At 42.3% G+C, this 25,583-nt stretch overlaps 2 protein-coding genes and 1 non-coding gene across 5 annotated transcripts; 2 read left to right on the forward strand and 1 right to left on the reverse strand.

Annotated features, from left to right (window-relative positions):
* The first annotated feature begins 2,817 nt into the window (after positions 1 to 2,817).
* trnae-uuc (transfer RNA glutamic acid (anticodon UUC)) lies at positions 2,818 to 2,889 on the forward strand. Its single transcript has one exon. It is a non-coding gene; the product is annotated as a tRNA-Glu (tRNA).
* A 1,027-nt stretch (positions 2,890 to 3,916) lies between these two features.
* Positions 3,917 to 14,093, forward strand: brpf3a (bromodomain and PHD finger containing, 3a). Of its 2 annotated transcripts, none has more exons than XM_085353317.1 (13): positions 3,917 to 4,207; positions 6,229 to 7,752; positions 7,925 to 8,081; positions 10,373 to 10,504; positions 10,707 to 10,835; positions 10,948 to 11,260; positions 11,381 to 11,719; positions 11,926 to 12,480; positions 12,584 to 12,641; positions 12,761 to 12,843; positions 13,018 to 13,115; positions 13,578 to 13,732; positions 13,846 to 14,093. In XM_085353317.1, the coding sequence occupies exons 2-13, from the start codon at positions 6,248 to 6,250 to the stop codon at positions 14,027 to 14,029; spliced, it is 3,708 nt and encodes a 1,235-aa protein (XP_085209443.1). In that variant the 5' UTR covers positions 3,917 to 4,207; positions 6,229 to 6,247; the 3' UTR covers positions 14,030 to 14,093. The 2 variants fall into 2 exon arrangements, with proteins under 2 accessions (XP_085209443.1, XP_085209444.1); XM_085353318.1 differs by having other exon boundaries at positions 13,042 to 13,115.
* A 5,745-nt stretch (positions 14,094 to 19,838) lies between these two features.
* mon1bb (MON1 secretory trafficking family member Bb) lies at positions 19,839 to 25,397 on the reverse strand. Of its 2 annotated transcripts, XM_085354344.1 has the most exons (7): positions 25,298 to 25,397; positions 24,879 to 24,992; positions 24,145 to 24,239; positions 23,468 to 24,055; positions 22,299 to 23,091; positions 21,757 to 21,904; positions 19,839 to 21,055 (listed from the first exon to the last, which is right to left on the reverse strand). In XM_085354344.1, the coding sequence occupies exons 1-7, from the start codon at positions 25,387 to 25,389 to the stop codon at positions 20,828 to 20,830; spliced, it is 2,058 nt and encodes a 685-aa protein (XP_085210470.1). In that variant the 5' UTR covers positions 25,390 to 25,397; the 3' UTR covers positions 19,839 to 20,827. The 2 variants fall into 2 exon arrangements, with proteins under 2 accessions (XP_085210470.1, XP_085210469.1); XM_085354343.1 differs by lacking the exons at positions 24,879 to 24,992; positions 25,298 to 25,397 and adding an exon at positions 24,761 to 24,833.
* Positions 25,398 to 25,583: the final 186 nt, after the last annotated feature.

The raw sequence follows: 25,583 nt of genomic DNA on the forward strand, positions 1-25,583 counted from the left end.
GAAACAGTGCTAAAGGTAATATGGAGTGAGAGACTGTTTTTTCCTTGCAGCTCTAAAACCAGTGTTTGACCTGTTCCCCCTCTTCAGGTTTGTATTTCTGATTGACTGCATGTTTCTTACAGTATGGTTTAATTATTAATGGAAAACCAAGAAGTTAAAGTTTTATTTACACCCAAATGAATCTGAATTCTGAAAATGTACACAGTCTTAAAACATTTATTAAAATATGAACTAAGAGGCTTCCTAGCAGCCGAACTGCAATTATTTTTTTCAGTTTTGCAGTAGGAACTGGTTACTTAATAAATACACATGATGTTAAAAATAAATAAATAAATAAAGGAATGATGCTAAACTGTCTATATGAATTTGTTCTTCTATTGAATCAGTATGTATGTGTGTTTTCAGTGGGTGTCTTGTAGCTTCAAAATGTAGAACAGACCTAAAGAAGTGAGTAAGCCAGTGATTATATAATCAATCTATCTCATCTTTCATCTTATGCAGAAAGAGTAATAAATTAAAGTAATAAAGTAAATAAATCATTGCTGATTTAAGCAGGACTGAAATATGATTGAACTACCTTTTCCTAAAAACCTGTCCCACTAAACCATCTACAGGTCACTCTTCTGTTGCAGGGCTAATGTTGTAACATTGTAGAATGTGGCACAGTGGAATCATTATGAGGATCTTCTGCCAGCTATTGGCTTAGGACTATTCTTCTTCTTTTGCATGTTTTTATTTATTTATTTGATGTGTGGACTTTAGCCACATCCACGTGGGAGGTTCCCCTCTTGTCTAGCTGCCAGCTATTTGAAGTTGAATACTGTTAGTGTGGGTTTGGAGCCCTTTTCGATGAGGACAGAAAGGGGGAAACTCTGGTGTGGAGAGGCAGGAAACAAAGGTGCTGGAGATCACATGAGGAGCTGGTTGAATTAGTTGTATGGGAAAAAGCACACCTTTATTGCAAATGGTTTTACCCTGGACTGGCCGGTTCTTTTTTAGTGGAAGGAAGATCCATTTTTAAGGGAATATGTGGAGTTTTTAAGAAAAAACTGAACTGGGAACTGATGCTAGCAACTTATGTATTATGAGAGTCAAAGGAGGAAAAGCCTACTGCACAATTAGTAGGTGACCAACCTGATGGAAGCACTAAGACCAAGAGATTGAAAGTGGCATTCCCAGGACTTGATGTAGAAACTCACTCCCACCAACACAAAGCTTTTTTAAGTGGAAGGTGGGTGGAAACTCTTTTAGGAAGCTACAAAATTAACATATGATTGACTGCTTATTTCGTTGAGTGACCATCTTTTCCTGTCTATGACCAAGCTGAAAACTCAGACCATGTTCTTAGGCCATGGACTGTGGACCGGAATTGCACTCCCAGTGCAGTAGTCTGCTATGAAAAGAAAAAAATGTATTGCTTATTTCCTGTGAGTGTGGTGGTTTTCTCCAGAGTGCTATTAGGATTTGTTTCCTTCTTATACCGAGACAACTTTTCCCCATTTTACATAGACTAATACATAGACAACTATTCAAGCCTACAGTCTGATAAGAATCACCAATAAAACTAGCCCGATGCATGCTTTTAAGTTGTGGGAGGAAGCCAAAGTACATGGGAAAGAAAAAAAACCCCACTCAGACACACTGAAAACATACAAGCTGCCTAGACTGGATTCAAATCCAGGACCAGAAGATCAAAATTTTAGCTGTAATCATGCTTATAGAATTGGGTTTTGTCCACTCAGCTGATGGCAGCATCAATAATTTGTATGAATAAAATGAAATGTGGCATCAGAAGGAGGATGTAAGGTCAGAAAGTTTAGGGAAAGTGCCCAATCTAAGAGTGGGGTGTGAGGATTTGATGTTTAAGGGTATTTACTGAAATGAATAAAAGGGGCTAGCTGCGGGATGCTGGTAGTGAAGAGGTCCAACAAAGTAAACCAACCAAAAATTGAGATGGCATGAGGAACACCAGCAAAGAAAATGAGCAATTGGTAAAAACTGGGAAACCGATTGGGGGCACACAAAGAATTAAGAAGATGATGGCAGGGGAAACTGATGAGGATGGCAAAAAAGATCAAAGACAGGAAGCAAATGAAGAAAAAAAATCTCACTATAGCAACTGTGATAACCAACAGAAAACAGGAAGTGGCTATAACAGAAGCACACAAATGCGCTTTAAAGGCTTTATGTTCCCCCGGAGGACACACCCATGCATACTTGATCAAGTCTCCTCTGTCCTTTCAACATGACCTTCTAGGTCAGGTCAGGTCAGAGTAGACCAGGAGGTACACATTAGAGAAATGAAAGAAGCCCATAGAGACATGCAGAAAGGGTCAGTGGGAAATAAAATGTAAAAAATAAAATAAAAATAACCCATGCAAGAGGCTTTGTGTTTTCTTTCGTGCGGATATGGTCTTGAAACTACACATGTGACAAACAAAAATCTATTCAGAGCTGCCAAACGTCAGTCTACATCTGCAGTGGGTGGAGCTCGCTCGGTTGTCATGAAGACGGTCCGTTGGGTTGCCGTTGTGTGCACAAAAAGTATCGGCGTGGCTTTAAATTAATTTAATGAAATTTCCTTCATTTAGCCAGTGATGGAGTAGTATTATTGTTATTTTTTTATTTCCCAAAGAAAGTCGGAATTTTAAATTCACAGCAGCAAGAGAATCGCTCCAAACGGGTCTAAATGAAGCAGTAACAGCTGCCAGTGACTGTCAACAAATCCACTACACCCACTGCGAAGGACTGTGGAGAAGTTTCCTCATTATTTAACCTTTTTTTTTCATCTGCACACATCTCTGACGTGAACGTAAGTCCCATATGGTCTAGCGGTTAGGATTCCTGGTTTTCACCCAGGCGGCCCGGGTTCGACTCCCGGTATGGGAACTCCTTTTCACAGTGTTCATGCTCACGCGGTTAAAAGATCTCTACCAATGAGAAAGGCGATGGAAAAAGTTTCTCCTCGTAAACACTAAGTGTGTTGTGTTTTCTGCTCCTTTCTGTTGTTATAGAATATAATGTTGAGGCATTTTCCTGCTGTTGTTGCTGGATGTTGGAGTTTTTGGCATACTGTTGTTGGACCCCACTTTACCTACACAAGTGCTTTAATTCAATACTTAATTCCAATTCCATAGAGGTGATTCTGTTCATCTGGATATCCTTACATGGATGACTGAGCGTGCCTCAAGCCAAGTCTTCATGACATAGATTCAACAAGGTCCTGTAAACGTTCCTCAAAAGGTTTGGTCCAGATTGACATGACAACAGCAGAAGTTATCATTTCAGTATGGTTGCCAGTTGTACCGCCACGATGTGACTCTCCCATCACTTCCACCTCATCCTCCTAAAGGTGCTCTGTTGGCTCGAGGCTTGGTGACTGTGGGGGTGATTGGAGTTTGGCGAACTCATTGTCATGTTTAAGAAATCAGTAAGCAACAATATTCAGGTAGCCTTAGGCATTTAAAGGAAGAAAGCACTGTTGTGCACACAAACAAGCATAAACACCCATACCGTCAGGATAAAAGAGTAATCACAAATGAAAATAATAAATAGATAGGTAACAGTCCTGATGGTAGCAGCAATGTGTTTTCTTCACTGATCGTTTCTGCTACGAGCTCCACAAACTAACCCGCATGTTCCCCTTTGAAAATGTGGTGAAACGGGTACTGCGCTGGTCTGGAGGAGATGGGAGACAAGGCCAGAAGGCGCGCAATAAATTTCAGGTTGTTTTCCTCACCGCTTCTTTCGATGATGAGCTCTAGAACGAGTCCGATGAGTCCGCTTTAGCCCATCGACCAATCAGAAGTCGGTGCGCGTTGAATGCGAGGTGCAGCGGCGCCCTGTGATTGGCTGAGGTGGGTTTTTTCTAAAGGGGCGTATTTTTCAAGCCATCTTGACTGAATATTTAGCCTCATCCAAGGTACATTAATTTGATATCTTCAGGATTTCGGTGTCCCTAGTTTGATGACCACTATCGTTTGAAAGGTTAAAACCACACCAATGAAACCGGGTCGAGTTTGTGTGTTTAAGCGCAGTCACGGCGGAGAACGGGAGTGCTGAAGATGACGCTGTCGCTCCTGAAATTACCGGCTAGCTAAGCTAACGGCTAGCATGTCTGCCTTGATTGTAGTCTGTCAGTAGCTGACATTTAGCTTGGTGCAGTTTTTCTGTCGGGCACTCGCACTGCAGAGGACGACTGAACAAGGTAAACAACTCTGGTGTGTTTTTTAAAGGGCACTTTCAGGACTGATAGGAAAATCAGCCTTTCTGTCACACGGCATCCGTGTGTCCTGTCCGACCGAGAAACGTTATCACATCGGCAAAGAGACGGTCTTTTTTTTTTTTTGCAGGGGTCTGGACTACAAAGCAATACCCGAAAACGTTGCACGTTTGCACTCTCGTGATCTAAAGCATTCATGCAATGTAATATGCATTCGGACTCGGTGCATACAGTGCACCTGCTCTCTGGCTGCTGTTTGCATGTATAATTGGGCTGCTAATCAACTTGCAATACAGTCGTTGTCTCTGCTGTTGTGCGCCTAAAATGGCTGACAGATGTTAGATACTCGGGTTGGTATTTAGCGCGCTTCAACCTAACTAGGCACAGCAACAAGGGGGTAGAAAAAAAACATGGTGCTAGCGTTTTATTGGTGGGCGAGACTTGTGCTCGCGTTACGGACTCCCCTTTTGACCAATGGTGAGAGAGGCGAGATGCAAGCAGTGCAAGTTACTGTAGTTGTGTTTGTGCAACATGAGTGCTTACTGTGTTATTACAGAGCACAGCACCCGAGCTGACCCCCTTTTACCCTGTAATTATTTACACAGGAATAAAAAAGAAAACACCAATAAACAGAATAAAGCAAGCTTTTAGGGCAGAATTAATTAAAAAAAAAACACGTTAATGGATACATAAAACCTATATATTCTCATTATGTCTTTATAACGTGTTTTAGGGGCTTTATTTTTCTTACTCTGGAAATGTGGTGATAAAAATATATGTAATGTGTGAATGCTGGGTGTGACCCTTAATTTACATACACAAAACCACATTAAGAGCCACAGGCATACAAAAACTACTTTACCTGGCAGAGCAGATTATTGAGTGTTGCTTTATATTGGTCGGTAAATTTTGCAAATTATTCCCGAATATCGGAAAAGTGCAATAATAATGAAAATAATAGAAAAATAAATGGGCCCCTGTCAAATTGGATTCATTGTTAGTGCACAATTGGTACAGTGCAACATCAAGTCAAATCACTTTACTGCCATTTGAACCATATACAGGTAATGCTGTACATAAATTGGTGCACCATAAATTACCTTCCACATGACCAAAATTGCAGCCAAAAATTATATGTAACGTTTTGCTTGTCTTGTAGAAATAAAATTAAACAGACAGTTTTAATGTGAAATGCTTTCATTGTTAATCCAAACAACGTGATCTCAGTGACTAAATAAGACAGAGATAGAGCATTAAAAGAATATGTATTTTGGGTAGGGGGCTTTTTAGTCTTTATTTGGTAGGATAGTAGAAAGAAGACAACAAAAACTGAACCCAGGCCTCCACATTAGCCATATGCCAAAGGAGTCGCCTGCACAGTGAGCTTAATCAGGACCAAAGATGATTTGAAATCTGTAATGGCAGAAGTGGCAGTCAACCAGTTGTTTTATTGTCTGACGCACATGCACGACTGAGGTTCATGATAGTTTCAGCTGTATCGCAGCAGGCGTTTCTACTTGCTTTTTGTACAATCTACTGTACAATATAAAGCGCCTTGAGGCGACTGTTGTTGTGATTTGGCGCTATATAAATAAAATTGAATTGAATTGAATTTTGCAGCAAAGCGTTCGGATCGTGTCTGCACTCTGGATGAATCCTTAAGGGAAGCTGTGTTGTTTTGAATTTTTGCAAATGTGTAGTAGAAAAAATGGCTATTTTGCCTTGTTAGGGTATCAAAATAGCTGCCTAAATGAGTTACCAAGGTGGCTACTGAGTGGCGAAAGTTGCTTGTAGAAGAAATTTGGTGATATGTTGTTTTTTGTTTTCACTAATCTTAATATAGGCATTCTGTTTTTCTCCCCTAAGCTTTTATATCTTCCATGCTCTCCAATGTGAATATACAGCAGCTACAGTAAATCTTTGCATATAATTTCACAAAGTACCAAATAGTGTTGACGCTGCAATTTCAATCGTTGCATTAAACATTTTTCTTCTCTATTTCTAAGGGCGCTAGTGCAAAGTCCCATGCAGAAGACGAGGAGGTGGGAATGCGAGGCAGTTGTTAGCAGACTCAGCATGGGTAGGGGTCGAGGCAGAGGGAGAGGAAGGGGCAGGGGTACATCTGGCCAGTTGCGGCCCCCCTCCCCTTACAGACTGCAGCTCTCTCCATCCAGGGAGACTTTGACATACGCTCAGGCTCAGAAAATAGTGGAAGTGGACCTAGATGGAAGACTCCATCGGATTAACATCACAGATCCTCTGCCAGTTATCACAGAGGACGAGATGATGGCCCAGGACATTGCAGAGTGCAACAGTAACAAGGAGAACAGTGAGCAGACACAGAGTAAAACCAGGACGTGGAGGAAACCCGCAAACGGCAAAAACAGGAGGAGTGGTAAAAACACATCAAACCAGAACCAGCGCTCCAGCTCTAATCAGCACACAGGATCGGCTTTTTCCTTTCAGCAGCCGGCCCTCCAAACACCTCTGCCTGAGCCGACCTTCCGCGTGCTGAGTTCGGTTTCCCCCACAGAGGCGCCTCCTCTCCCGGCAGCCTACTATCGTTACATTGAAAAATCTGGGGAGGAGCAGGACAGCGTGGCAGAGTACGACATGGACGAGGAGGACCTCGCCTGGCTGGAGATGGTGAACCAGAAGAGGGTGTCCGATGGCCATGCATCCGTATCTCCGGACACTTTTGAGCTGCTCATCGACCGCCTGGAGAGGGAGTCCATCTTGGAGTCCCGCAGCCAGGCTCTGTCCCAGAATGCTGTCGACGAGGACGCCTTCTGCTGCGTCTGCTTGGATGACGAATGTCTGAACAGTAACGTCATCCTGTTCTGTGACATCTGTAACCTGGCCGTCCACCAGGAGTGTTACGGTGTGCCCTACGTCCCCGAGGGCCAGTGGCTGTGCCGCTGCTGCCTGCAGTCCCCCTCCCGCCCTGTAGACTGTGTTCTCTGTCCCAACCGAGGAGGTGCCTTCAAACAGACAAGTGATGGGCGTTGGGCCCATGTTGTCTGTGCCATATGGATCCCAGAAGTTTGCTTTGCCAACACGGTGTTCCTTGAGCCCGTGGAGGGGGTCAGTAACATCCCTCCCGCTCGTTGGAAGCTCACCTGCTACCTGTGTAAGCAGAAAGGCAGAGGAGCCTCCATTCAGTGCCACAAAGCCAACTGTTACAGGGCTTTTCACGTCACCTGCGCCCAGAAGGCTGGCTTGTTCATGAAGATAGACCCAGTCCGGGAGACAGGTGTTAACGGCACCACCTTCTCCGTGAAGAAGACCGCTTTCTGTGAGCATCACTCTCCTGTTGGGTCTCGGCGAGACGGGTCTGGAGATGAGTCGGTGGAAGGGAGGCTCGTGGGGGGCAGGGGTAATCGGGGTCAGCGGTCTTATACTCAGAGTCCCCCCTCATCACCAAACAAGAAAGCTACCAAAGGACAAAAGAAGAAGAATTCAAAAGGGTCTGGTGGGTCACGTCGCTCCAATATTCCTGTGCTGCTGGTGCCTCAGATCCCGTCGCACAGGTGTGTCATTTGCATACTGTACAAATTTCCATAGTTTACCATTTGCTGTCTGATTTTAATCTATGTCACTGAGAGATTTTTACAGATAGCCTTATCATAATGTCACTATCCAGTGGTTATAATGTTAATACTAGTATTTTAATCTATAAACTCTCACGTTGTGTCTCAACAGGCTGAACAAGATCTGCACAGGAGCTGAAGTCCAGAGAAAGAACCAGTTCATGCAGCGGCTTCATAACTACTGGTTGCTGAAACGACAGTCGCGAAATGGGATGCCTTTAATACGGCGGCTTCATTCCCACCTACAGGCCCACAGGACTGCAGAGCAGGTGAGGAGAGACGTCATCAAATGTACCTATAACACAACAGTGACTGTTCAGTAATAACTGCACTGCAGTGGTGTGTAAATGACTGAGCACAAATGAAAATAAACAGTCTACATTTTTAGCATTCACACATGTGACTGCAAACGCAGCACCTGTGGTTTTGCCATCGCTGACCCATGTGACTGTAGTCAGATCTCTCACTTCTGTAAAGCTGGTGTCTGTACTGATAGCAGCAGAAACAATATGTGTCACGGCTGCCGAGGCGAGCCGTGTGGAGTTGGAAAAAGGACCCAAGAGCAAGCAGTGTATGAAAAGATTAGTGGAGTTTATTTACAAGGTGTCAGTGGCAGGAACAGAAAACGAATAATGAGACAAACTAACGGAAACCTAAACTGGGAAAACTAAAGAGCAACTAGAAATCCACAGGACACGGGGTGAAAGGCAGAGAGACGCAGACTGACGGAGGATACAAAAACGCAGAGAGACACAGATGAATGCAGAAAAGCGCGGACTTACATGGAGTAATACAGACGAACCGGCAACAGGCAGGAGAACACACAGGGCTTAAATACACACACACACCAGTAATCAGGGGATAAGAGACAGGAGGGCAACACAGCTGGGAGAAATCAGAGCTGACGGGACAGGGGAAATGTAAACTGAACACACTCACATCAGACATGAACCTTCAGAATAAAACAGGAAATTAACAGACAGAGAACCAGACAGGACACTGAACTTGACAGGCAGACTCATGAGCAGACACAATAACACCATGGACAGACAGAGGGAACACAGAGAAGTGGGAGCAGGCAGGCAAAGAACAGAAACCTAACAAATGGCAAAATAACAACAGAATACACACTCGGAATGAACAAAAGCATAAGGAAACACAAAACACTGAGTCCTCAGACTCAGGACCATGACAATATGAATGCAGCTGAGTGTTTAAATTATATAAATGACAAAATAAAATGAAATATTTCTATTCTGCTGTCAGTGGAGGATGTAACTGGTGTCTGAGGCCTTCAGAGAGTCTGTTCAGATCAGAATCAGCCAAGTCACGGGAATAAAATCACTTCACACCTTATTCTCCATCCTCACACACTGAAATCCAACATAAGCCCAGACATCACACTTTGCAGTGGCTGATTTTGAATATGGCAAGCTTCCACAAAATCCTTCACAGTTCTGCTGCTGCTGCTGGGCAATGTGTCGAGATGGCCTGTAAAATGTTGTGAAAATGTGTCGTTAGTTATTATCAGAGATGGCAAAGATGTCCTACGCAATACACAGCTGATAAGAGATGTGTTCACAGTTGCTAAGTTGGTAAATATACTTTATTTCAACTCACGTTCTTTTGGTTTCTTTTAAACTTTTATAACAACTTTGGATGTGCAGCTTGTGTAGATCCTAGGGCTGCACAATTAATCGTTAGAAAATCGCGATTCATACTTATTTGCGATCTCATTTCCAAATGACAACGATTAAAAAAAAAAGAAAAATGACAACGACGACTGTACCGCATTTTGATCCGGGACATAATCTGCATGAAAACAAGCGCTCACTCTTCCTGCTCAACAAATGACAAGGGCGGAGCCTTATACCACGTGATACAGAAGCTGTGCCGTGTGATGCTAAAATTAGCAGGGAAAAAACAACGGAGAGCACGTCAGGGATGACGAGAAAGTGACAGGAGAAAATCCGTCCCGGTCAACCACCCAAACATCAATAACGGGAACCTTATACAGCGCTTCCCTATACACGTCGAACTCCCGCAGGCACAAAGAAATAACGGAGGCTATCACTTATCACCTGACCAAAGATATGGCTCCCATCAACACTGTGCAAAAAGAGGGATTTAGGAAAATGATCAACACCCTAGACAAACGCTACACAGTGCCGTCCCGCAACTATTTTTCTATTGTTGCACTACCTGCTCTATACACGCAGCGTCGAGCAACGGTGGAGACGGAATTTCAAGCAGTACAACAACAAAACGTGAGACATTTGTTGTTTTTATGTTTATTTATTGTTTTTATGTTCAGTCTCAACTGTTACGAAGTTGATGTGCAGTTAATAAGTGCAATAAATATTTATACTGGAAAAGAAAATCGTGAGAGAATCGTGATCTCAATTCTAAGCCAAAAAATCGTGATTCTCATTTTATGCAAAATCGTGCAGCCCTAGTAGATCCCCAAAACTTGATGCTGTTCATCTGGACAGAGAGAACTAAAGAGAGACAAAAAGAATAATTATGGTGTTTTTTTTAAAGCTTTTTCTATCATTTTCAGAGGGAGCCTGATGAAAAGCTGAGTGCCGCGCGAGAGGAGCTGCGATACTGGCAAAAGTTGAGGCAAGACCTGGAAAGAGCGAGACTTTTGGTGGAGCTCATCCGCAAGAGGGAGCGGCTAAAGAGAGAGCAGGTGTGTTTAAAAGGAAGTCTGAGACAAGTTTATAGACCAAACATTAAATGTTTTCATTTAAGAAATCACCAGCTGATGAGGAGAAATTAACATAACAGTTCGAGGGAGCATGAATTTCTGTTCCCCGCAGCATTTGTCATTCTTTTGCACCCCGCAGAGTGACCTTGTATTCTCCCCTGTGTGATTATGTCACCACACACAGATGAAAATTCAGCAGGCTGCTCTTGAGCTGAAGTTGACTCCTGCGCTGGTGCTTCTGAGATCCACCCTGGAGCAACTACAAGAGAAGGACACAGCCAAAATCTTCTCTCAGCCCGTCAATCTGTCAGAGGTCGGTGCAGTTAGACAGCAGCCTGTTCTGAATGCACTCTTCACTCAGCAGCATGGCTACTTTGACTGTACTGTGACTCTGCTGACATTCCTTTTTTCTGTGATTCGCCGAGGTCCCAGATTACCTGGAGTTTATTACCCAACCCATGGACTTCTCCACTATGCGCACCAAACTGGAGGGACATGCCTACTGTTCCATCACTGACCTAGAAGAGGACTTCGACCTCATGATCTCGAACTGCCTCAAGTACAACTCCAAGGACACCATGTTCCACAGAGCAGCCTTACAACTGCGGGAGGTGGGAGGTGCCGTTCTCCGCCACGCCCACAGGCAGTCTCAGAGCATCGGCCTGGACCCCAGTACAGGCATGCACCTGCCAGAGGCTCCAAACAAACATGGCTTCTACAACTGTACATGGGATGATGGTGAGTTGAGCACGGGACATAGATCACATCTTTTCTTGGATGTAACCCTCAGGCTTCATTTGTTCATCTGGCTTTTTTTTTCTTTCCTCCTTCTTGTTTTTGTGGTTGTAATCTCTGTAGTTGACTCTCTGTTGGACCCAGAGAACAGACTGCACTTAACCACAGAGGAGCAACTAAAGGCCTTACTGGATAAACTGGACGTAGTCGCATCCATGCGTACCAGCGGCGGTCGCACCAAGCGCATTAGGCTGCTGCGCCGAGAGATCAACACTCTGAGGCAGAAGATGAACCAGCAGCAAAGTGCTCAGTCTGTGAATGGCATTGAGAAGGTGGATGAAGGAAAGGAAGAAGAGGGAGAGGAGGAGGAGGAAGACGAGGCGGAGAAGAAGAAGGAAAAGAAAAGGGAGAAGACAAATGTGGAGAATGGACTATTGACAGCAGTGTCAAATCCTAAAGCAGGTAATTAAGCCAGTAATTGTGCAGTTTATACATAATTACTATTACTTATTATTGTTTTTTTAATAAAATTCATAGAGTCTAATTTCTGGCTTTTTTCAGTTTTAATTTAGCAAAGTTAAATTCTCACACTGGAAAATCTGCATCCAGTGAAGATTTTAGGTGATGAATTACTTGTAAGATGAAAAAAAAAATTCTCTTTTACCCAGATGACTCTCCACCTGTGCTAGAGCTTACCTGCCCAGTATCATCACCGCTGCCAGGCGATGCTCCCCTGGAGCCCCCTATCCTGGGCATTGTAACGGGAGGACGAAGGTCACCCGGACGTTCCTACAAACGTCAGAGGTCCTCCCGGAGTGGAAGCAAAAGCCAAGGCGAAGATGAGGCTGAAGTCGGAGAAACGCCTTCTTCGGAACCAGACGCTGTTCACGAGGTCACGCCACTGGGCACGCCTCCAACACTGTCTCTGGTCGGAGTCGGTCGTCGCACGTCAGTTTTGTTTAAGAAAGCAAAAAATGGCGCGCGAATGGTGAAGAACAAGTCCCTTCCACAACAGAACGGTAAAACCTCTGAGGCTAAAAGCAACGGGTTGGATAGCACCGCCACCAGCCCGAATTCACCCAGTGTGAACAACATCACCACATTACCTCCTACCCCAAACGCCTCCCCAGCACCTCCTTCTCCCTCCTCACACCGCCTGAGGTCTAGAGGCCACAGCTCAGAAAGTGAGGCAGACAAACTCCCTCCTCCGCCCACAGAAGGAGGTAAGGACCGGATGGATCACTGCATTACAGATATTTGATTTTCTAAAGAAAACAGGGGGAAGAAAGTCTGTATTTGTCACCATGTGGTTTGTGGTGTTGCTAGGCCTGACAAATGGAAAGCACAGCTCTGCAGAACACGATGAAGACGACTCCAACCTAAGGTGAGTATGAGTAGGACAGGAAAAACTAGTGCTGAACTGAAGCATGCATGTTTTTTTCCATAAATTTGACTTGAATTTAAAAAGGTCCTTCTTGTTTTGGTTTCCACTCCTCTCTGCAGTGTCTCCCCTCCCAAACGCAGTCGGGGTAAACCTGCTTTGGCTAAAGTTCCTAGCAGCGAGAACGGAGACATCTCCGGATCTGGTGTGTATCACGAGAAGACAAAACACAGTGAAATGGCTCTGTTTTCTGTTTAGATTAGTAATTTATGAGCCTACACACATAAAAAAAATACACATTTCATTTTATTCTCAGTTTGGGCTCAGGATCTGTCATGAATACAAATTAATTGCATGTATTGGGATATCCTGTTCACAGGAAAGTCTACACTTCTGTCTTTAGATAGCGAGACTAAACTTGCACCACTGGGCCTAGTCTGGGCCAAATGCAGGGGATATCCATCGTATCCGGCAATGGTGAGGATGCATTCAATCTTACACTCCATGGTCTAAATCAGGGATGTCAAACTCATTTTACATCGCGAGCTGCATACAATGCACTTTGATATTAAATGGGCCGGACCAAAAAAAACTCCTCTTTCCATCAACCTAAACAAGTTTCATTACTCATTATAAAAATGGTTGTAGATGGTGTTTACTTATTACTAAATTAAACTCTTATGTGGTGATTTTCCACTCTCCCATTTACACAAGCACTTTCTTCTATGCTGTAGTGCTTTCTGTCTAACAATCACCCACATGGCACGAAGGAGCAACCTCCTAAACTGCAGCCACCCCACATTACTTGGGTGTAGTATGATTGGAGTTTTTGTCGGGCAGTCTCCTGCCCCCTGGCCTTATGTTTGACAGCCTTGGTCTAGATAAACGTTGTTCCTGTGTTGCTAAATGTGCCGTATATGACATAATCTGCTGTTACAGATTGTTGATCCTGACATGCCCCAGGAAGGACTTCTCCACAATGGCATACCCATTCCCGTGCCTCCTCTGGAGGTGCTCAAACTTGGTGAATGGAGGCAAATGGAGGAAGACCAGAAGCTCTTCTTAGTGCTCTTTTTTGACACCAAAAGAACTTGGTGAGATTCACACAGTCAGGGATAAACTCATGTTGAATTTTAGTGTTAGTCTTTGTCACCTAAATTTAAAACGTAAAATGAAAAGAAAAAAAAATGTCCCTCTTCATTTTCAGGCAATGGCTCCCTCGTAACAAACTACTGCCGCTGGGAATGGACGACACTGTAGACAAGCTGCGGTTAATGGAAGGCAAAAAACCCAGCGTTCGCAAGTCTGTGCACACTGCTTATGACCGAGCTATGGTACATTTAAACCACGTGAGAGGAAATCTTAACTTCACACCCTCCAATTTTATATAAAATTTAAAAAATACAATTTATATAAAATTTAATTTTAAAGATTTTATCATCTTAAATAAGCTGCCTGGTTGTGTGTACAAAGCTTCTTCAATGCTCTTAAAAAATTTGGGAAAGTAAAACAAACGCTTCCCAACAGGTGTAGTATTTGAAGGTTATCTGCATAAAAAGTTTTTTTAAAACTGATTTTTGAAATGAGGAGGGGAAAAAGTGCTTTTTTGTAGATTTACTTGTTCATTTATTTGTGTACGTTTTTTTAAAATTGTTTTCCACAACCACTGTTGCTACGTGTTCATATAAAGATTTTATTTTAGGCCAAAGTGAGTCGAGACTTTCGTGAGAAAAGTGTAATTATTTAATCGTGAATGGGATTTTCTTGATTGAAAATATATTTAGATTGTATTTGCCATTGAAACGTCACTGTGTATACTGAAGTGTGAAAGTCCCACTTAACATTCACGTCATATCTGGACTTGGACAGCTATGGACACGGGTTTGTCTTCAAGAGTTCTCTATAATAACAATAATAATATCATTTGCATGTTGTTGTTTGCATGTTGCAGGTGATGTATAAGCTGCTCCTTCAGATCCTCTGTTTGTTCAGTTACTATGAGTTTTGTTCCATTAATATTCAGAGAGATAGACTGGTGCAGTGTTGCTGAAGCTGTCGGTTTATCAGTGGACCTTCTTTTCCCGCCCTCTTCTACAGCCACAAGCTGCAGGTGGTGAGATCAAGATTGTGGATACAAGTGGTGGTAAAGAGCTTCCTCCGAGGGGTTTTTGGATCTCTCTTAGCAACAAGGAGAGAAGCTCCTTTATTCCAGAGGAGGTCGGAGTAGCTTCTTCATATTGAAAGGAGCCAGTTGAGGTGGTTCGGGCATCTGTCATGACGCCTCCTGGATGCCTCTTTTGTGAAATGTTTAGGCCACTTCCAACTGGAAGGAGGACCTGGACACACGAGAGAGATTAAGAATGTCTCAGGGTCTCCTTCAGAACAGCTGGGAGTGGGAGGTTGGGGGGGATCTCTGCTTAGACTCGTTTCTCTGACCAAGATAAGCAGCAATGCATGGGAGGATAATATTCATGGTATTACATCAAAGCCGTTACTGCAGGCATTCACATTGAAACTATATCAGAAGGGGTGCAAATAACTTTTTCTTTTTTTTTTGGTAACATTTGACTCCGGGACTTTGTTTTTCATGTGCTCATGTTTATTAAGCAGTTCTGGGAATTACTTGGTGCATGCACGATAACCATGCATCATTTGTTCTCTGACTGATATTGCTGAGCATCTGGCTACACCTGAATGCTGCAGGTAGTTGGAAGTCTCAGTGAGCTCTCTCGCTGTATCCTGTAATCTTCCAGTCATTCTTGGATATATATTTATATTTTTTCCTCCTCCTTCCAGAAAAGGGTCACTTCAGAGTCACGTCACCTGAGTTGAATTAAAAAAATATATAAAGGGAATTTATCTGTTATAACAGCGTTTTATATTTGAGCACAAAATTAAAAGTTTTTTGAAATAGATTTTTAAAAAAAAAAACTTTTTCAGGGATGAGGCTTAGGCTTTGGAAACGAGCACTAAAAATATTTTTTTATTTTACTATATTTTGAAAAACAAATTGAATTGAGCATTAAAGGAACAAGTGATTCCATTTGCTCCGAGGTCCCAAACTCTCAGTCCAGCTATGACGTGTCGTTGGTGAGACTTTAGAGTGTTTACTTAATTTTTCCATATTGTGAAACTGTACGGTGATATGAGAATGTCGGCGTACCCGGTGCAGCTACCTGGTTAGTTAGATGTGAAGTCACTACAGAGGTGAGATGGTTTGTGGGGGAGGGAGGGGCAAAAAGAAAAAAGTCTACTGCGATCCTCACTCGAGAATTTGCACTTGAATGCAAATTTGGCTGAGGAAACTTGAAAAGCACAAATGGTTACTTTTAAGGATTGGATTGGTGACTCCTGGAGCCATATGTGTGGCAAAACCTTGTGTGTGTGTGTGTGTGTGCGTGCGTGCGTGAGAGTGTGTGTGTGTGTACAGCTTATACATACATGTGTACAACCTCAGTGTAGTAAAAGTGCATGTGTATAGTTTTGTAAATATGTAAATGTATGTTTATATCGGCTTACATGAAGTAATTTAAGGAATGCAAAAATCGAGTTTAGATTTTAATTTATAATTTGTGGCAGTTGAGAGTGTTATTTAAAAAGTTAAATATTGAAAAGATTTATGTATGATGCTACGTAGCTCTTTGTAACAGTGATGGTATTCGCCAACATATGGAACATATTCTCTAAAAGCGAGGAGGCACAAGACCTTAACTCTGTGGGCAGAAGCTGCTGCACCTGCCTGCAAGTTTTGTTCGTTTTTTTTCCCTTGGTGGCACAGGAGATTTTTGATCTTGTCATTTAAATTGTATTGCAAGATCTATAATCTGCCCGAGACAATATTTTCTCACACAACAATAAATGCTGTTTGAAACAGTTTAATGTGCGTAGCGTGTTTTATTTTTATTCGTTTTAGTGAATTAAATGTATTGTTTGAAGATAAATCTAAATGGAAGTAAATCATCTACTAAGACGTCCTTCCACACGGCTAATAAATATATTAGCAGTGTGTAGCACATTTCTACATTGTAGGTACGTACTGAAGACATCAAATATATGAAGCAAGATTTATGATAATGTAGCAGAGAAAAAATTGAAATCAAGTTAACAGCACCTCAGATTAGAGCCCAGATAAATGCCACACAGAGTTCCAGTAGCAGACACATCTCTACATCAACTGTTCAGAGGAGACAGCGAATGAGGCCTTTATGGCCAAATAGCTGCTAAGAAACCACAACTAAGGAAAAGCAACAAGCAGAAGAGATTTGTGGCCCAGAAACACAAGCAATGGACATTAGACCAGTGGAAGTCTGTGCTTTGGTCTAATGAGTCAAAATCTGAGATGTTTGGTTTTGCCTGTCATGTCTTTGAGCGACGCAGAAAAAGTGAACGGATGATCTCTACATGCATGATTCCCACTGTGAAGCATGGAGGAAGTGGTGTGATGGATGCTGCTTTGCTGGTGACACTGTTGGGGATTTATTCCAAATTGAAGGCACACTGAACCAGCATGGCTACCACAGGCATCCTGCAGCGACATGCCATCCCATCCGGTTTGCGTTTAGTTGGACCATCATTTATTTTTTAACAGGACAATGACCCCAAACACACCTCTAGGCTGTTTAAGGGCTATTTGCCCAAGACGAGTGCTGCCGAATGGCCTGGCCTCCAGAGTCACCAGACCTAAAACCAATCGAGATGGTTTGGGATGAGATGGATCGCAGAGTGAAGGCAAAGTGAACAACAAGTGCTCATCATCTCTGGGAACTCCATCAAGACTGTTGGAAAACCACTTCAGGTGACAAACCTCATGAAGCTCATCGAGGGAATGCCGAGAGCGTGCACAGCAGTGATCGAAGGGTGGATAGTTTGAAGAATCTAAACTATAGAACGTGTTTTGAGTTATTTCACACTTTTTTGTTTACTACATAATTCCATATGTGTTCATTCATAGTTTTGATGCCTTCAGTGACAATGTACAATGTAAATAGTCATGAAAATAAAGAAAAAACATTGAATGACAAGGCGTGTCCAAACTTTTTATTTTAATAAAAAAAAATATATTTTAATAGAACTTGGAAATCTGTTCTGAAGGGCTTCCACCTTTTACTTAATGTTGTGATTTGATGCTATATAAATAAAATTGAATAGTGCAAAATTCAACAACAGCTGCAACCAGAAGGGAGTGAGTGGACCACCAAAGGAGGGAAGATGGTGTTCTCTATTGCATCAGTACTTCTTCATATCTAGTATGTATGGAGAGTGACAGTTTGAATGGAACAAGCTGCATTAGGTCTCTTATTTAGAGAACCAAGGTTCCAACGTAACCAAACATCCAGAGACTTTTAAGCCATAGGACTGGAAGACACTTACAGGAAGTTCATTCAGCCTTTTTTTTTTCCTTTTTCCAGTTTTAAGCACATAAATAAATCACACATATGACACAAAACTATTTCTGTTTATTAGCTGAAAATTCTGCCTTTGTAAAACATACCTTGAAATGATGTTAAAATAATGGCATGTTGCTCTCTAAGACCAAGTAGACAGTAAAAAATGATATAATCCTTAATGCTGAGGGTGCAAATAAAAAGGAACCATAAAAAAAATCAAACAGCCTTGCAGAATGGAGCCTTGTTCTAAATCACTGTTTTAAATTTCAACCATACATTTTTTTCTGGCCACATCACTGAATTACTGAGTCTCTCCTGGAGGAAAGCTTTAACAGTCTTTGCTCGGTGAAAATCTTCATTATCGTGACTTCATCATCATCAAAGCCACTTTCAATCGGAGGAATGAGAAAAGTGCCCAAGGTTTCAGTGTAGACCTGTTCATTTACTAATAATAAATGCCTTCTCTGCTGGTCTTTTACCTGACATGTCACGACATTAGAACAACGCCAGACAAAAGTTGCAGATTTATCAGCAAACATCACTTTCATCCAAACATCCACAGATAAGGATTGCCCCTCGTTATCCCACTCTAGCCTCATTTTCGTCCGCGTTTTGATACTGGTGCAAATTTGACTCATTTCTTACAACAACTCCAGTGTCTACATTTTATATTTTAAAGGCGTATTGCTTTATGGGTAAGACATATGGGTAAGTTTACATCTTACCCATATGTCTTCCTTTTATAACCTTACCAATTTCTTTGTATTTGCTACAAAGTTTGGTCACAGCTGACTGGGAACAACAACATGTTTTACCACAGAGTTAGAGTTACATGTTCCCTTTCATTATTTCAGCTGACAGCCCTTTTGTTGGAGCCTCGCTCCTTTTCAATCAGCAACAGCTGGTTAAGCAATGCAGATGCTCCCTTTTAACTACACACCTTGTTGGATATTTAGATATCTGCAATTATATGTTTTATAAGTGGGAATAACAAAACGCTTCTATATTTTTATCGATAAAATTAAAAATGGGCCATTAATTTTAAACCATTTGGTTCGTTCAAGGTATGTTTAATGAAGACAGTGTGTTCGACTACCAAACAAAACTTGTTTTGCAATCTATCTATGATTTGTTTATTTGTTACAAACTGCAAGATCATTTTTCTTGCCGTGGGTTTTAAAGCCAAATTGCTTTGAAGCTATTTTGGTGACAAGTTGCTCCAACATGTTACCAAGATGCCTTTCCTTCCTCTAAAGTCATCACCTACTTTTAGCTTTGACTATATTGAACAGTACAGCTGCACAGAAACAAGATGCTAACACTTGTTAGCAGCCTGCACTTGTTATGAGTCATGCCACATTAAAGCTGGTGGAATGCAAGACTTACCGTTAGACTACACAAGGTGATTCTGATAGTTTGAGGCGAAATTCCTGGTGATAAATATTCAACTAGCACTAGTTTGGTTTCTGCAAAGCTACACTGCTTTATAAAAAGATGGAAGGTTCAGAATTTAAGAATCAAAGACGTGATATCAATAACAGCTTAATTTACCAGTTATGTCATTTGGGGTTTCTTGTAAGGACATATATAATGTGGCACTAATTAAGGCATACTCCCTTCAAACCATAACTTTAAAAGTAAGTTTTAGATATTTCTGTCATTCTTATTTATTGCTTGGCTGTACTGTACATCCCCAAAACTGCATGTTAAGCTCACCTGCTTTTCCCATGCTTGGCTCTTTCCACAAAACAGTCATCTGATTTTTTTTTCTCTTTGTAATAGTCCACTTAAATAGGACAACTGCTTTTATGCATCCTGGGATTTATTTTGTAACACTACAGACAAACTCTTAAGACTTGACAGGAAATTCCTCATTGGTCACAAGGATGAAACAACTTTTCAGACCACCTTTAGAAAACTATTATGCAAAAAGAATACCTGAACTCACTACATTAGATGTCATACTAAAGGTATCTGCAGAGCAAAACATGTGAGCTCATTGGCATCTTCCCACCTTATCAAGAAACTGATAAGGTCTGCCTTTTTTCAATGGAAACACTTAACAGTGACAATAATCAGGCTGGGGTTCCTACTAATCTGCTGCACAAAATGAAACATCAATAAAACTCAAAGTCTCGTTTCGAGTCTAAACATCAGCAAGATGAGAAACGACATGTTTTCAAATTCTGTGAAGGAGGAAAAACATTCTGCTTGTGGCCTCATGTGACTCACGCCGGGCCTCTCCCTCCTCTGGCAGTTCCAGTTCTTATTCCAGTTTATGCTGATCCCAAAAAGCACACACGCTAACAACTTGTATATCCTGTTTTGTGACATCATGTTATGCAACATAATTTTGTGATTAGGGCGAGGAGATAAAGATTATGAACGATCTTATCTTCCAAAGGTAGTTTAACTTAATTTTTCCTCCTCATGCTAACTCATTAAATATGTAATATATGTTCCATTCACTGTTCATGTTGTTGCTGTAATAAAACAATATAAAAACGCTTAAATACACCATTGCAAATATGTTCTGCCACAGTTCATTTTAAAATCTACTAATGTGCTTCTGCCCTGTTTCTGCTCAAAAGCAGCAATGTGATGACATGCTTCCTGGAGAACTAATAACACCGGTTTCAAAGACACCAGTCCTCCTTAAATAGTGTAAAACGTAGTGTTGGATTCCAGTGGTCAAAGTTTGTCGGTCTCGTAAGTGTCAAGAGGGTTGAAAAATATCTTGAAACCAGTGTACAAACTATTTTTGGATGAGGCAGAGCCACTTCTATTAGTGCTAACAGAGTCCTATAGAAGAGATAAGAAGCCATTATCTGTGGAGTCTTGCTGGTCAGATTTGCCTCCTCGAGAGCTTTTGCTGGGGTTTGGAGTGGTTGAATACTTTGGGGGGTATCTGATGAACAGACGGTCCTCCTCCTTTTTAATCCATCTTAGAAGCTTAGTGATAGCAGTAATGGCACAGGCCTTTGTCACCAGGGGGCTGAAGCAGGTGTACAGCTCAAATTTACTTGTGACCTTGAGTAAAGAAGAAAACAATCAAGAGAAGACTGTGAAATACATTTAGGAATAAGAAATAGAGCTATTACATTTCTTGCTATGTTAGATGAGAAGATCAATGATGCTTCAGTTAGGAGCTGGTTATCTTAGCTAAGGAAAATACCTGGAAGCAAGCTAACAGCTTTTTTTCAACGCCTTCTGAAAAAAGCTTCCCAATGAATGGACTATTAAGCCCCAGTTCCAAGGCTTTGTGCTAAGCTAAGCTGCCACTTACTGGCAACTGTCTTTCTTTTTTCTTTCTTTTTAAAGGTATCCCGTTCAACTGCTCTTTAATGCAATTATCTAATCAGCCAATCACATGTCAACAGTTCAATGCATTTAGGCATGTAGAGATGGTTGCATTTTCTGCTGAAATGATTTGAGTGACGCAAAGTGTGAGCATTTCAGAAACTGCTGATCCCCCCCCCCCGAATGATCTGAACATTGAAGCAGATGGGCTTCTGGCTTCTGTGAGCGAAACACAGGCTCAACTGAGGACTGTGCCATGAAAAATTAAGGAAGTTCTGAAAGCAAGAGAGGGTCCAACCAGGTACTAGCCAGGTGTACCTAATAAAGTGGTCGTTGACTGTTTTGAGTGTAGTGTCGATCTTTTGGAAGAATCATTTCAAAGTTGGACAAACACAGTAAGAAAGAATACAACCACAAACTAATGTACGTACCCAGGCTAGCAGAGTTTCCCTCTCAGCAACATGGTAGATAAGCTTAAGGGGTCGTGAGGTGCTGTGGATGCGGCCGTGCATATAACGATAAAGATCCAGCAGTCTCATTTTCTCCTCTTCACTGCTGTATGGTGCCTCCATCTCTGGGCTACATACAGAAAAGCATCATAGGACACAAGTTACACACAAAAAACACCCAAAACATGTTCAATAACACTGTAGTGGAAAGAGAAACACACAATGCTTGATTTGTAAACTATTAAAACTCCATTTCTAACACCGACAGGACAATGTTGCCTAAAAGCCTAAAAATATCTTAGTGGGCACTTTTGTACTTCTCACACATGATTATTATCATTAGCAGCAAAAGGTTTTTAAACTTCTACACAGCTAGAAGATAATAAAATGTTATGCAAGACAAATATCACTAACTAACATGCAGCGCAAACACTCGGCATGTTTGCATTTTTAAACTCTAGTTTAGGCTCATATCAGCCTTATGCAACTGCAAGGACAGCAAGCATACACAAACAAACACACACCTGGTGAACTGAGTGAGCTGGCGGTAGTTGTCTGGCACATCAAAGGGCTTGTACATGAAGTGTCTGAGGTCTGAGACGCCCACCTGGCTCACACTGTACGTCTGAGCTTTGGCAATGAGGCTCAGGGAGTTCTGAGCCATCATAGCCTCCTCTATCTTTCTCTTGCACTCAGCTACAGAGTAAAAAGCCTCTTTGTCTGTGGAGAGCAGCAGCAAACAAACAGTGCATTCTGGAGGGTCCAGGTAAGAAATGTATGCATAAAAGTAACAGTCAGGATTAAAGAGCGGGAGGCAAATGGGGGTCCAGATCTCGCCAGCCTGAAAGGCAGAGGAAGCTCCAATGAGGTTAAGCAGAAGGTGAACATCAGCAGGCTCCAGCCGCGAGTCCTCAATGACTGTCTTTTCTTGGACGATGGTTAGAAGCTGGTTCTTGGCGATGAGGATGGAGAAAACGAGATTGGGTGTGATAGCTTTCTGCAGGATCTGGCTGAGAGAGTCCCTGAGAGAGGAGGCTAGAGGCAAGCAGTGCACTGCCGATAGCAGGAAGCTGGGGTCAGAATCCACCAAGTTGAGGAGACCATCCAGGATCTTTTCTGAGCCCGCTAGGAGTCTCCTCAGGTCGTAGTTTTTCTTGTGTTCAAAGATGCGGGATATACTGGCCTGAGTGAGCATGCTGATGATCTGATAGTAGACATAGAGGAGCTCTCCCCGCAGCTGCTGCTCAGACTGATGACTGCTGGAGACGCACACCAGAACTAGGGGCCCTTTCTGCAGGAACACTACGGTGTGCTTGTCTGAGGGAAGGGGGAAAAAACATGAGCAAATGTCAGAAAAAAAACAACACAAAAAAACAATCAATGAAAACTAAAACTGCTCCTAAGGATACCACCGATCCCCTAAACTCACTGTTCTCAAAATAAAACAATACAGGGAATGCACTGCTTATTATATTTCAGATACTGTTCTCTATGGTGCAGGAGCTTTTTGACAAGCTGGCAACAATTTTGCCCTGTACAGTGAGTCAGAGCCACACTTGCTCTTGTTGGTGTGTTTAAAAAAAGTCAGATTTCCTTTTAACGTAGTGAATATGAACATGAAAGTGGCTGGAAAAAACCATCATAGATAAAAATCTCTCAAATTTGCATTTTGGCCGACGCCCAACATTCTTACCTGAGTAGACTGAGCGAATGATATTATCTCCACTTTGGACAAAAGACACCAGCGCCATCATCACTCCCATTGTTGATGAAAGAGCCTCTTCGCTGCCATATCGGGAATAAATGGGCTTACCGGCTTCGCTTAGCACAAAAACATGTTTCCTGTGCTGCCGCCAGCTGTCAGCTGTAACATCCTCATCGCGATGAGATGTAAATGACGAAGATTCCAGTGTGCCTGCCTCCAACAGCGGGGACGACCTCCCCTTCACACCTATACCTTGTTCTTCAAGCTTGGCCTTGGCCAGCATTGTTACAACAAATTCCCCAGAGTCGTTCTGGTCATTGTCATCATCTTCAGTTGTTCCATCAGTTGGCTGCGTGGACGCGTTGTTTTGGCACTCGGTTTCTGTCTCTTCGGGCTCTAGCTTCATCACTTGGTCAGAAGGAGGCTTCTCATCCAAACCGAGATGCTCTGCCGAAACATCTGGTGGGTGCGAATTCAAAGGCTCGATTCTGCTAACAGCGGCGCTCCCATTACTCTCTACTGAATCAGGAAACATGTGATTCTCCAAAAGGGAGAAGGAGGCTGCCAATGAGTCAGCTACAATGAAAACAAAAACCAACGTGTGATGTAAGTGATGAAGATTAAAATTAGACAAGCTTCAAAGAGTGATTACGTAGCTTATTTACCAGGTTGATTACTCTCTAAAGGGCTATCACCAATCTTCACTGCCGCCGCCTCTCCTTCTTGATGATTGGCTGTTTCCATGATACCATCCCAGTCTCTGGAAAGAATAAAGACAGAGAGGAATAAGCTGCTTTATAAATCATGCATTGTAGTTTTTGCAGATAAAAATCAGAGATCCCATGCATCTCCAGTCTGTTATGAATAGAAGCACTCATACTGGACCAGTGGTCAGGTCACATGATTACAGAGGAGAGTTACTCCAACTCCAAGTTACTAACACTGTGGAATTTAAACCTGATTACAGCTAGCAGTCTGTCTAATGTTACACTACATATCAACACGGAGAAACGGGACTAAGTGGCTGGTAGATTAAGAGCGCTAACGTCCGCATGATAACAACTTATCTACACATGCACGATAAATTTCAGACGTCCTGTAATGCTTACCTTTCTAATAAGTAACTAATAAATGAACGCTGACTGTAGTTACACGGCTAACACTGGGTGCTAGCAAGCGACACATACAGATCAATTTCATGGCCTTGGCTTAACAGTGCTCATGCAGCCAACCGTGGCTATCTAAAATTAGCCAGATAAACAGAGAAAGAGTGAAACTTACGGTTTTGTACCGTTGACGACTTGGACTGAATGTCTAATGTCAACACTGACTTTTATCAGCAGCCCCACTGCAAACAAGCTGTCAAGAATGAGAAGCAGAAAACAAATTTTCCCCTTACCGAAGCCGACATCCGGAATCTCTGATGACAACTTCAGCTGACCAATCAGCGCGCTCGCTGGCGTCGGTTAGTCCCGCCCCTCCCCACTCTCTGGTTGTGGGCTCGTAACAGAAACTTGAAGAGACAAATCTCAGATAAACGTGCAGCACATGTATGGGTGCTGCTGTAGCAGATATAATACAGCGAAACGCTTTCTGTGACAAAGAAAGAACGGAGAACTTAAACCCCCCCAATGTGAATTAAAACAAAAATGTTTTTACGTCTATATTGACCAATAAAATGTTTTTTTTCTGGATTAAACTAATACTTAAATCCAGTATTTTCCATTTTCCGTATTACACTGGTGGCTAATACTAAAGCTAGCATGTACTCCCGTCCCCAACTTGAACCTTCTGACATCTGTCGTTCCTATAGCACACCTCATTACCGTCTTGCTGTCCTCATACATGCCTTTAACCAGGGTCCCTCCTGACCGCCTTCTCATACAGTTCCTCTCCTGGCAACCAATCATCTTCTTCAAATACACAAACACACAGTGCAGGTAACTCTGACCTTCTCTATACTTCTCCGTCAACACTCACTGCTCACTGATAGTCACCTCTCTTTAAACGAGCTTCAACGACTCTTTCCCATATCTTCATGGCACACATGAATCGGATTGACGGTTTAGCTGAGGTTTAAAAAAAAAGAAAGGGGGGGGGGGCA

This window comes from Diplotaxodon limnothrissa, linkage group LG5, assembly GCF_057381915.1.
Source record: "Diplotaxodon limnothrissa isolate DT_005_m linkage group LG5, D_limnothrissa_male_GT1.1, whole genome shotgun sequence".
NCBI classification, from domain to species: Eukaryota; Metazoa; Chordata; class Actinopteri; order Cichliformes; family Cichlidae; genus Diplotaxodon; species Diplotaxodon limnothrissa.